This window comes from Oryza glaberrima, chromosome 11 (genome assembly GCF_000147395.1).
Source record: "Oryza glaberrima chromosome 11, OglaRS2, whole genome shotgun sequence".
Taxonomy (NCBI): domain Eukaryota; kingdom Viridiplantae; phylum Streptophyta; class Magnoliopsida; order Poales; family Poaceae; genus Oryza; species Oryza glaberrima.
Window position 1 is genome coordinate 2,671,588 of NC_068336.1, and position 10,023 is coordinate 2,681,610.

A 10,023-nucleotide genomic window follows, 5' to 3' on the forward strand; every position below is an offset into this window, starting at 1 on the left:
TGATGGTTCTGAAACTATCCAAAATATTACTGCCTGCCTTTACTCGGACTTGACATTCTGCATTATCAGCAAAAGGAAGCACTTACACACTGTTATTATCTGAAAATCCTCTGCCATGTCATGCAGCACAAATGATTTTGAACTTAACAAAAACATATATGCCACTTCATCATTCTCATGGAGCAAGAGGATTGAAGTAAAGTGCTAGTGCTACATTATACTAAGAATCTAGATTACAATATCCCAAAACCAATACTGAAATTACTGTGATTGGCCAAAATGCCACATACACTTCCAATATCCAAATCCATATACCCCTGCACATCATGGTATACCCCCCTCCCTCTCTTCCTATACCCTATAAATCTTGTAAGATGTTTGGGTTTTCACTAATTAAGCTACCCTATATATACCAATATATACATTGCTCCCATCTTTACATTCCCAAAACCTATAGCCCAATTAAGCTTAATCTGCTTAAGCATTCATGTCTAGGCCTTTTTACCATTTTATTTCTATACAAGCCCTAAATTAATTTGATGGATTAATTGATTGGAATTTTTGCGCTAATTTAATATGTATAATCATATTCGATTCTAGGCCACGAAGTCTCTCATGAGCTGAGCCGCGAAGGACTTTGTGCTCTGCATGTTCATGTCGTAGCCGCCGCCGCCGCCGCCGCCGGCGACGTGGCCGGCGCCGTCGCTGCCGTTGCTGCTGGTCATGAGGAACGACGCCGTCTGCTCGGCGCCGTGCGGGAGGCCGAGCGTGAGCGACACGCCGCCTCCGCCGCCACCGCCGCCGTGGCCGGCGAACGCGAACTGCTCCGTGGCGAACTGCCCGTACGGCGCCGGCGCGAACAGCGAGTAGCCGACGCCGCCATGGTGTTCGTGGTGGTGGTCCCTCGCGGCGGCGCCGGCGCCGGCGCTGCCGCTCTCCATGAACTTCATGAGGAGCTCCCGGTGGCTCACCTCGTCGTGCCTCGCCGCCGCCGCCGCCGCGGCATGCGCGTGCAGCGTGGCCACGTCGGACACGTGGAACGCCGCCTGCTGCTGCTCCTCCGTCCTCGCCTTCTTCAGCTTCTGCTGCAGCGCGGCGGCGGCGCCGCCATCCTCCTCGTCGTCGTCGTCGTAGAACCCCGCCTGCGCCTGGTGGTCACCGGCGAGCTCGAGCAGCGACGGATGTACGCCGCCGCCGCTCTCCATGTGCGCCGCCTTGCTGTCCATCTTCGCGGCACTGTCAACCACACCGCCATTGACGCCGGCGCCGCCGCCCTTGCTCCCACCGGGCTTGCTCCCCTCGTCGCCGGCGCCGCCGCCGCCGCCGTCCTGGTCCTTGGTCTCCTCCAGGTACATCTCCTCCACCATCGGCTTCCACAGCCTCACCCTGGCATTGATGAACCAGTTCGAAACCTGAAATCAAACCAAAATAAAATTCACAGAATTCAACACCCAATTCAACCAAGAAGAACACGCAGTAAAATCAAAAACCAATCAATCAACACAGTAAAAAAATTAAACTCCATCTTAATTCTGACCTGGCTCCTGGTGAGGCCGGTTTGCTTGGCGAGCATGATCTTGTCCGAATCCTTGGGATATCTGCATGACGTCACGGACACTGATGAGTGAGTGATCCGACAGACACACATCGATCACACGTAGTACAGATTCAGGCAGTTGCAAATAAAAACGCATCATGCATGCACGCGACATGCATGGATCCGGCCATGATATATGCAGTAGCATCATCCATGGCCATGGAGTACTGCAATTAGGGTGTAGGACCAGCCAGCAATGGTGACAAACACTACAAGTACAAGTACAGCCAGACATGATCGTACGTTCAGCTAGCTGCAACTGCAACTTGCATATATGACTGTCTCAAGCTATTGTACTACGCTCTGCCTATTTCTTCTTCACAGATGCAACTAAGGTTCGCACAGTATAGTGCTATACTCCCTCTCTACCCAAAAAAAAAAAAAATCAATCTTGTGGATGTATCTGAACATGCATCTTGTTCAGATACATTCTCGGGGTTGTTTTTTTTTTTGTTTTTTTTTACTACAAAGAGAGTATATGTTACCTCAGTTTCCAAATATACTTATGGTCGTTTAGCAATTACTGTCTCAACTTTTACCGTAAGGTACTCTAAATTATTTAGTAGATTATATGATCGAAAATTCATTATAATTTAGTCTCTCATTTATCTACTCGTTAACTTATCAGCTAGTATATAACCAAAATTTAAATTCCAAAACTTAATTCTACGGTTGATCTAGGGTTTCTATTTCTAGTCTATCTTCTAGCACTTGATTTTAAATCGGTAATAACACATATATATAAAAGTTTTATCCCCTAAATTATTTTCCGTTGCTTCATTCATTCTTCTATGGCTTATCAATCATCATAACTCAAACAATCGCGTAGCTTTGTATGCACGCATGCACGGATGTCCTATCCCCATCCCATAATATATGCCAACGTCAAACAAAAAGAAATAAAGGGAGTATATATATGTCGAGATTGATGAGAGCAGGGGCGGAGCCACTGCTCGGCCAGGCTCGCGGGCAAAAACTCCTTTAAATTTTTTTATCAGAAAACTCCATTAAATTTTAATATTATGATGAAATTTCTATAGCAAATACTAATTGTATTAAAGTTTGTCCGGGCTCAAAAATCTTTCTGGCTCCACCACCGGATAAGAGCTCGGGTTTTAATCCATTATCTTAAAAGAAGAAAAATAGAAATACTAGAAGAGAGATGAGATGCAACATATACTCCCTCATTCCCTAAATGTTTGACGCCGTTGACTTTTTTAAACATGTTTGACCGTTCGTCTTATTCAAAAACTTTTGTGGAATATGTAAAACTATATGTATACATAAAAGTATATTTAACAATGAATGAAATAGTAGGAAAATAATTAATAATTACTTAAATTTTTTGAATAAGATGAACGGTCAAACATGTTTAAAAAAGTCAGCAGCGTCAAACATTTAGGGATGGAGGGAGTATAATGCAAATGGAAGAATGATGGATGAGATGCAATGAAAACAACTTATAATATGAAACGGAGGGAGTCGGAAGAGATGGATGAAGAATGATGGATAAATATATGGACATACGGGTGGAGGAAGTGTTCGAAGAGCCAAGCCCGGAGGATGGAGACGGAGCGCTCGGGGAGGCCGCGCTGGGGGCGCCACGCGCTGCTCTGCATCATGCCCAGCTGCTGCAGCGCGCGCTGCTGCCGGAGCTGGTGGTCGATGTACCGGAGCCTGGACCCCACCGTGCGGCCGCATCCGCCGTCGGCGTCGACGGCCTCCCCCAGCGCCCGGCTCGCCGCCCTCACCTGCCCCGCGATCGCGTCCCGCAGGCACCGGAACTGCCGCGAGATGGTCCGCAGCGCCAGCGCCGTGTACGTCCTCGCCGACCCGCCCCCCGCCACCGCCTCGAACGACGCCACCACCACCTGCATCTGCTGGTGGTACTGCCTGTACCGCTGCTCCACCTGCATCCCATCCCATCCCATCCATGGAGATTCATTAGTTGATTGTGCTTAATTAATTGGAGTAGATAGCTACTCACTGTACAACAGCTAGCTGATGATTAATTATTAGTCCAGCAGTTTGTTGGTTGAATGGTAGATTAACGATTTTGGATCGTCAGGAACACAATCTATCTTTCATTGTTTAAGGCACCAATATGATTGATTCTTGTTACTTTGGTTGCATCTGTTTTTTTTTAAGGAAGTTTGGTGCAACTGTTTTTATACTCCCTCCGTCCCCTACTACAGAGGATTTTGACATTTTTCTTGCACTATTTGACCACTCGTTTTATTCAAAAAATTTGTGGAAATATAAAAGAAAAGTTGTGCTTAAAGTACTTTGCATAATAAGTAAGTAAAAAAAATAATAACTCCAATTTTTTTTAATAAGACGAATGGTCAAATAGTGGAAGCAAAATATCAAATTCCTTTTATTAGGGGATGGAGGGAGTACATTTTTACTGCACCCCACGGTAACTTAGATTAATCAAAGCTGCTGCTTTGTACCAAAATCAGAGAATTATATTATGTACAAATATGTAAAGCTAATGTAAACAAAAAGACACACACGCAAACATCATTATTATTAGGAATTAATTAAAGCTTGTTTGTACTGGCATGAACAAAGAACGACCCAAAGAATTGTAGTTTATGTGGACATGCTATTCTTATCTGAAAATTCAATCATAGGAATGCAAAAAGGATTTCTACTTGTCACTTGTTAGTTTCGGTACACATATTCTTGTTACTTGTCACTTTATTCCGTATTTTTCAGTCTAATAATAAGATATATAGAATATTTTAATTTATATGTGTATATATGCCCCTTTTAACTTGATGATAATAACACCCACCTAAAAATAAAACTAGTTTTTGAATCTAGCTAAGGAACCAATCAGACAAAAAAGCACTAACTAATCACATAGTTAACCTGAGGACCGATGATAATTGGTACTAGGCAGTAAAACATGTTTACTTACGAAAACTAATTAAAGTGAAAAACAGATTGGGAATAATGTCCAGCAAAATAAGGCTAGCTCTCTACTGTTCCAACAACTGTGTTAGCTGATCAATCATAGAAAAGAACCAACAAAACAAGGATAACCGAAAAGCAAATGACTCACATCCTCTCAATAACACTTTCTATAACAGTAGGGGCAAGAAAATTACAAAGGCATCAGCAATATCTTCAAGCCAGATTGAGAGAGAGAGAAAAATCAACTTTTCACAAGAAATATTTATTTTATCAGAAAATTAAAACAATTAACCCAAACTCCAAACAGCAAAAGAATACAAGTTGCATTTGCACAAAAAATATGTTCCTATAACTACACAAGAAAAATCAATAGTAATCGATTTATCTATAATACAAGCAATATACTTGCGTTTTTCTAATCACAAAAAACAAAAAGAAAAAACTAACAGTGCTCAATTAATTAATTAATTAATTAATTACTGACCTCATCAAGCATGTTAATCAGCTTTCCTTTCTTCATCTGCAGCTCCTGCCGCTCCGCCGTCGACATCTCCGGCGGCGGCGGCGCGCCGCCGCTCTTGGCGCCGCCGCCATCCTCCGTGCCGCCGCCGGACACGCCCTCCGAGTCCTCCTTCTTCTTCACCGAGGCCGGGCTCTTCGCCGCCGCGGCGGCCTTGACGTCGTCCACGCCCTTGCTGACGCTCACCACCTCGTCGAGCAGCTCCTGCGCCGCCTTGAGGTACTTGGAGCTCATCACCATCTGCCCCTGCGACGCCGCGCCCTGCGCCACCGCCTGCAGGTACTTCCCCTCGTCGCCGGCGGCCACCACGGCCGCCACCGTCACCGGCGGCGCCGCCTCGCGGGACGACAGGCTGAGGACAGCACTGACACCCGCCGCGCCACCGCCGTGAGCTTTCTGATGCTGGTGCTGCGGCGTCGGCGGCGACATGTCGCCCGCGCCGGTGGCCGCCGCCGGGGTCCACAGGTTGTACCCGGAAGCCGGCGGCGCCTGGAGAGGGATGCCGACGAAGTGCTGCGCCGCCGACGACGACGACGGCGACGGCTGGTGGCCGAACGACACCGGCGTCATGGAGGTCACCGCCGAGTTCAGGAGCATCATGTTGGCCGCCGCCCCGGGCGCGGCGGCGGCGTCGCCGTAGCCGGCGTAGCTCGGGTTCATGAGGTACAGCGTCTGCAGGCCGTCGGTGCCGGACTGGATGTCCGTGCCGGCGCCGCCGTGGTAGTACGCCGCCATCGAGATCGCCTCGCCGGCCGGCAGCTATAGATCACTCTAGCTACAATTCTACTGGAAATGTATATATATGCTTCTCTCTTCTTAATTTAATTACCTGCAAATAACACAAGAACAAAAAGAAACCAACAGGTTGATTAATTAACAACATATATAAAAAGAGGAAAATAATTACCATATTTCACAATTTGAGGTAAAAATAAAAGTAGATCCATGCAAAAAAGAGAGAGATGGAAGAAGATCAAAGAAGAGCAAGGCTAGGTAATTAGGTAGTAAGTTGCTACAAGGAAGAACTACTCTTATCACCAACTACCCTAGCTATGGTATAGCTAGCTCTAGAAGAGAGAAAGAGAGAGAGAGAGATGTTGTGATGTAGGATAAGTAATACTAATAATAATTAGGCATCAGTATCAAGAAAAAAATATATTAAAAAGAAGAAAAAGGGATGTACCCATCTTCATCAAGTGATTTAACAAAGAACCGTGCACATGTGTATACAGATGTCAACACAAGCACACACAAGCATCAATTCAGCTTGCTTGCTTTCTCTCTCTCTCTCTCTCTCTCTCTCTCTCTCTTTCTATCTATGTATACTATGTACCACAAGAATTGCTGAAGCTAATTAATCAGCAATTTCTCTCTCACACATGCACACTCTCTCAAAGAACCAGAAGAGCAGAATTGAAGAAGATCCTAGAATTAAGAAAGAAGAAGGCGAAGGCGAAGGTGAAGAAGAAGCCGAAGAAGAAGAACAAGAAGGCAAAGAAGAAGAAGAAGAAGAAGAAGAAGAAGAAGAAGAAGAAGAATAAGAAGAAGGAGGAGGAGGAAGAGAGTGATGTAAGACAACAAAAATATACCAAGGTATCATGCAAGGGAGGGTGAGTGAGATCACTCATGCATGTCAGTGTTAAGTACCTGCAACTGCAAGTTCCTTTCCCTTTTGCTCTCTACAGAAGACGCCGGCCAGCCAGCCTATATATCTTTCCTCTGATCTCCCTCCAGCTGAAAGGGAAAAGATGATGAGGCATATATGATAGAGAAGGAAGACTCAATTAGTTAAGTCTTTAAGAGAGAGAAAAAGAAGAAATAGAGTTTAGAGAGAGAAACAAGTAGAGAGAGAGATGATGATGTGAGAGATATAGAGAGATGAGAGATGAAAAGGGCAGTGGAGGAGGGACACCCACCTCCCACTCTTCCATTATCCTCACAAGCACACACACACACACACACACACACACACACCTTTCCCCCCACTTTCCTTTTTATTTCCTCTCTCTAGATCTCTAGCTGCACCAAGATTTTTTCTCTTCTCTCTCTCTATCTCTATCTTTCTCTCTCATTAGCTGCTCATTCATTCTAGGTGTGGAACTCACTTGTACCATTTTGGCCTTGGGTGACTAGTTTGAGCAAGCATGACCATCAAATGGGACGTACTAATGTGTAGTACTAGTAGGAATTATTGTGTCTATTCTGGCATTTTATTCATTCACTAGTACAACAAAAGATATTGCAAATTGATTGATATTTTCATTCACGAAAATACTAATCAACCTGTTTTTAGACTACGGCGCATTCTAACAGCTGGACGGTTGGATAGATTATAGTTTTATGTAAAATTGATTATAGGATGAATTAAATATTATAAAACCAATAGATTGCTTTAGAAAATGTTATCTAAGCAAAATTCTGATATAGAAAGTTTTCAAAAAAAATCAAAAATTGAGAAGCGCGGCATAATAATTCATACTTCCATTAGCTATTTCGAACAAACTCTAACACACATATATAACTGAATAAAATAAAATAAAACAAATAGTTACCTCCAGAATATGGAAAAAAAACAGTGCAGAAAGGAAGCAAGTCAAAACTCAAAATGATGTAGAAGGAATTTGTTGATCCATGTACTTATCTGACATGATCTTTTTTTTTTCTCCTCATCATTAGTTGCAGGAGTGTTGGGGATGAGGACATTGGTGTTGCAGAGCAGCAGTGTACTACAGATACTGCATCCCCTTCCAAGATCTCCCTGTCCTGAGAGAAGAAGAGAGATAGTCCATCCATGTTCAGAGATTGGAAAGAAAAGGTGTGGTGTTTGGATAGGGATATCCGGTGTACTATTCGGCTCACAAGGGTGTAGGAGTAGGTCACACAACAGCCACAGGGCACATGAATTGAGGTAGATATCAGAGAGATGGATAGCAATGTGTTTGTGTAGATAGATTCAGGCTGCAGAGACTACTGCACACTCCAGCTCCTGAACTGACTGACACAATTGTGCCTGTGTCAGAAGAACTAGGAAATGTCCACGTCCAAGTCTAGGTCACTACTGTTTTTTTCTCTCTCTCTCTCTCTCTCTTTTCCTCTGAAAGCTCTCTAGGTCAGAATTATAATAATAATAATAATACTTATCCGTATGTGTGTTAGCTACCTTTGCTTATGTTCTTTTCCTTGCTCTTTTCCCTCTCACTCTCCTGCAGGTCCAATCGATCTCTTGTTGGACACTTGGACATGTATTCATATGTGATGTGCACTTTTGTTGTTACAAGGTTTGTTTTATGCATATATTAACTGGTCAATTTCACATCTTAAAATCTTCTGCCAATTAAGGTCCAGCTGCTGACCTGTTTTCTCAATTTCTCTGTGTATTGGTATTAGTACACAGTTGGTCTTTTTTTCCCATTCTTTTGAGACAGATGCTGGCTTTGACAATGATGAGATTGAAAGCTCATGGAATATATTCAGTTTCAACGCACTAAGGATATATTTAAGGCCATGCTATCATTTTCTAGATCAGTTGGTACAAATTGTATCAATCAATATACTGTATGTTAACTTGTTCCAATTATGATGGAAAAGATCGATATTTGACAATCAAAGGTCGTGCAACTATCTACATAGTATATGACAGTGTGGTAGGAGTAGGAAATATAGGGAGTGTTTAGATCTAGGGGTGTAAAGTTTTGGCGTGTCACATCGGGTATTACATAGGGTGTTACATGGGGTATGTTCGGGCACTAATAAAAAAACTAATTACAGAATCCATCAATAAATTAACCGTGAGATAAATTTATTAAGCTTAATTAATCTGTCATTAGCAAATGTTTAATATAGCACCACATTGTCAAATCATGGAGCAATTAGGCTTAAAAGATTTGTCTCGCAAATTAGTCGCAATTTGTACAATTAGTTATTTTTTAGCTTATATTTAATACTTCATACAGGTGCTCAAACGTTCGATGTGACAGGATGGAAAATTTTGGGGTGGGATCTAAACAGCGTGCCATAGTGGTGTTTATCGTTGTCTCTCTTATATCAATAATAATTAAAAATATCTGTCCAAAAATAATAATTGTTTTATTAATTTCATGAAATAAAAAAAAGTTCGAACAAAATTATTGCAGAAAACTGGATGCAAATCATTGATGCCACATAATATATAGAATGGGACGCCGATAGTGTATTAATATATTATAAACTCTTCACAGTCTCATAGGTCTACATGGTGTTCCCCTACATGATGCATGTTATTCTTAATTCATCAATTATCAAGTACATATTCCTCACGAAGAAAAAGAAGCACATATGTTTTGCCTAAAGGATATTTGATAAAGAAAAAAAACTAGTTAAAGTAATCCAATTTGAGCGTCACAAACATATCATTATTGGTAAATATATCATTATTGTTAATCACCGGCCGCAAATATATCTATCAAACTTGGCAAAAATTTAATGAAGTACAAGACACATAAACATCGATCTAGCTAGCTTGAACACTAATTGCAGTTAGCAATTAAACGATTAGATATATATGATCCACCTTTCATCCAAGTTTAATTTGCACCTGTACATATCGCTGAATTTTGACAGCACAACTCGTACGTACATCACATCCATAGACATCTATATGATGCAAGAACATTCTTGCAACATATTCTTCGATTACATCAACTTAGCTTGTTGCAGTAGCTAGATGTTGAAATTGCCATGAAAGAATAAAAAAAATAGTTCAAAAGGCAACGGAAGAGTGAATGGTATATGCTCTGTCCTGAAAATGATGGAACGGACTTTTCTAATTTTCAAACAAAGGCTACATGAAAACGAAACAAAGTCCTTTTCTAGTTTATCCATGGCAGCAGGTCAAATTCTTATATATTGGTTTACAATGTTTCTTTAACCGAACCAAGTTTTGTTTATCACAATAATTTCCACACCATTAATTAAAAGTAATTAAAGATAGAAAAAAACTAAAAAC

General features: G+C 42.2%; 1 protein-coding gene across 4 annotated transcripts; it reads right to left on the reverse strand.

Moving 5' to 3' along the window:
• Positions 1 to 62: 62 nt before the first annotated feature.
• Positions 63 to 7,277, reverse strand: LOC127755123 (BEL1-like homeodomain protein 1). 4 transcript variants are annotated; one of them, XM_052280763.1, is made up of 6 exons: positions 6,956 to 7,277; positions 6,629 to 6,773; positions 5,004 to 5,868; positions 3,125 to 3,507; positions 1,538 to 1,598; positions 63 to 1,412 (listed from the first exon to the last, which is right to left on the reverse strand). In XM_052280763.1, the coding sequence occupies exons 3-6, from the start codon at positions 5,772 to 5,774 to the stop codon at positions 597 to 599; spliced, it is 2,031 nt and encodes a 676-aa protein (XP_052136723.1). In that variant the 5' UTR covers positions 5,775 to 5,868; positions 6,629 to 6,773; positions 6,956 to 7,277; the 3' UTR covers positions 63 to 596. The 4 variants fall into 4 exon arrangements, with proteins under 4 accessions (XP_052136723.1, XP_052136722.1, XP_052136720.1 ...); XM_052280762.1 differs by having other exon boundaries at positions 6,687 to 6,773; positions 6,956 to 7,276; XM_052280760.1 differs by having other exon boundaries at positions 6,687 to 7,276.
• Positions 7,278 to 10,023: the final 2,746 nt, after the last annotated feature.

Coding starts and splice junctions, on each gene's coding strand:
- LOC127755123 (XM_052280763.1), bottom strand. CDS start 5,774: ATGGCGGCGTACTACCACGGCGGCGCCGGCACGGACATCCAGTCCGGC. Junction 3,508..5,003: donor TGATTAACATGCTTGATGAG/GTCAGTAATTAA, acceptor GATGGGATGCAG/GTGGAGCAGCGGTACAGGCA. Junction 1,599..3,124: donor TTCGAACACTTCCTCCACCC/GTATGTCCATAT, acceptor GACGTCATGCAG/ATATCCCAAGGATTCGGACA.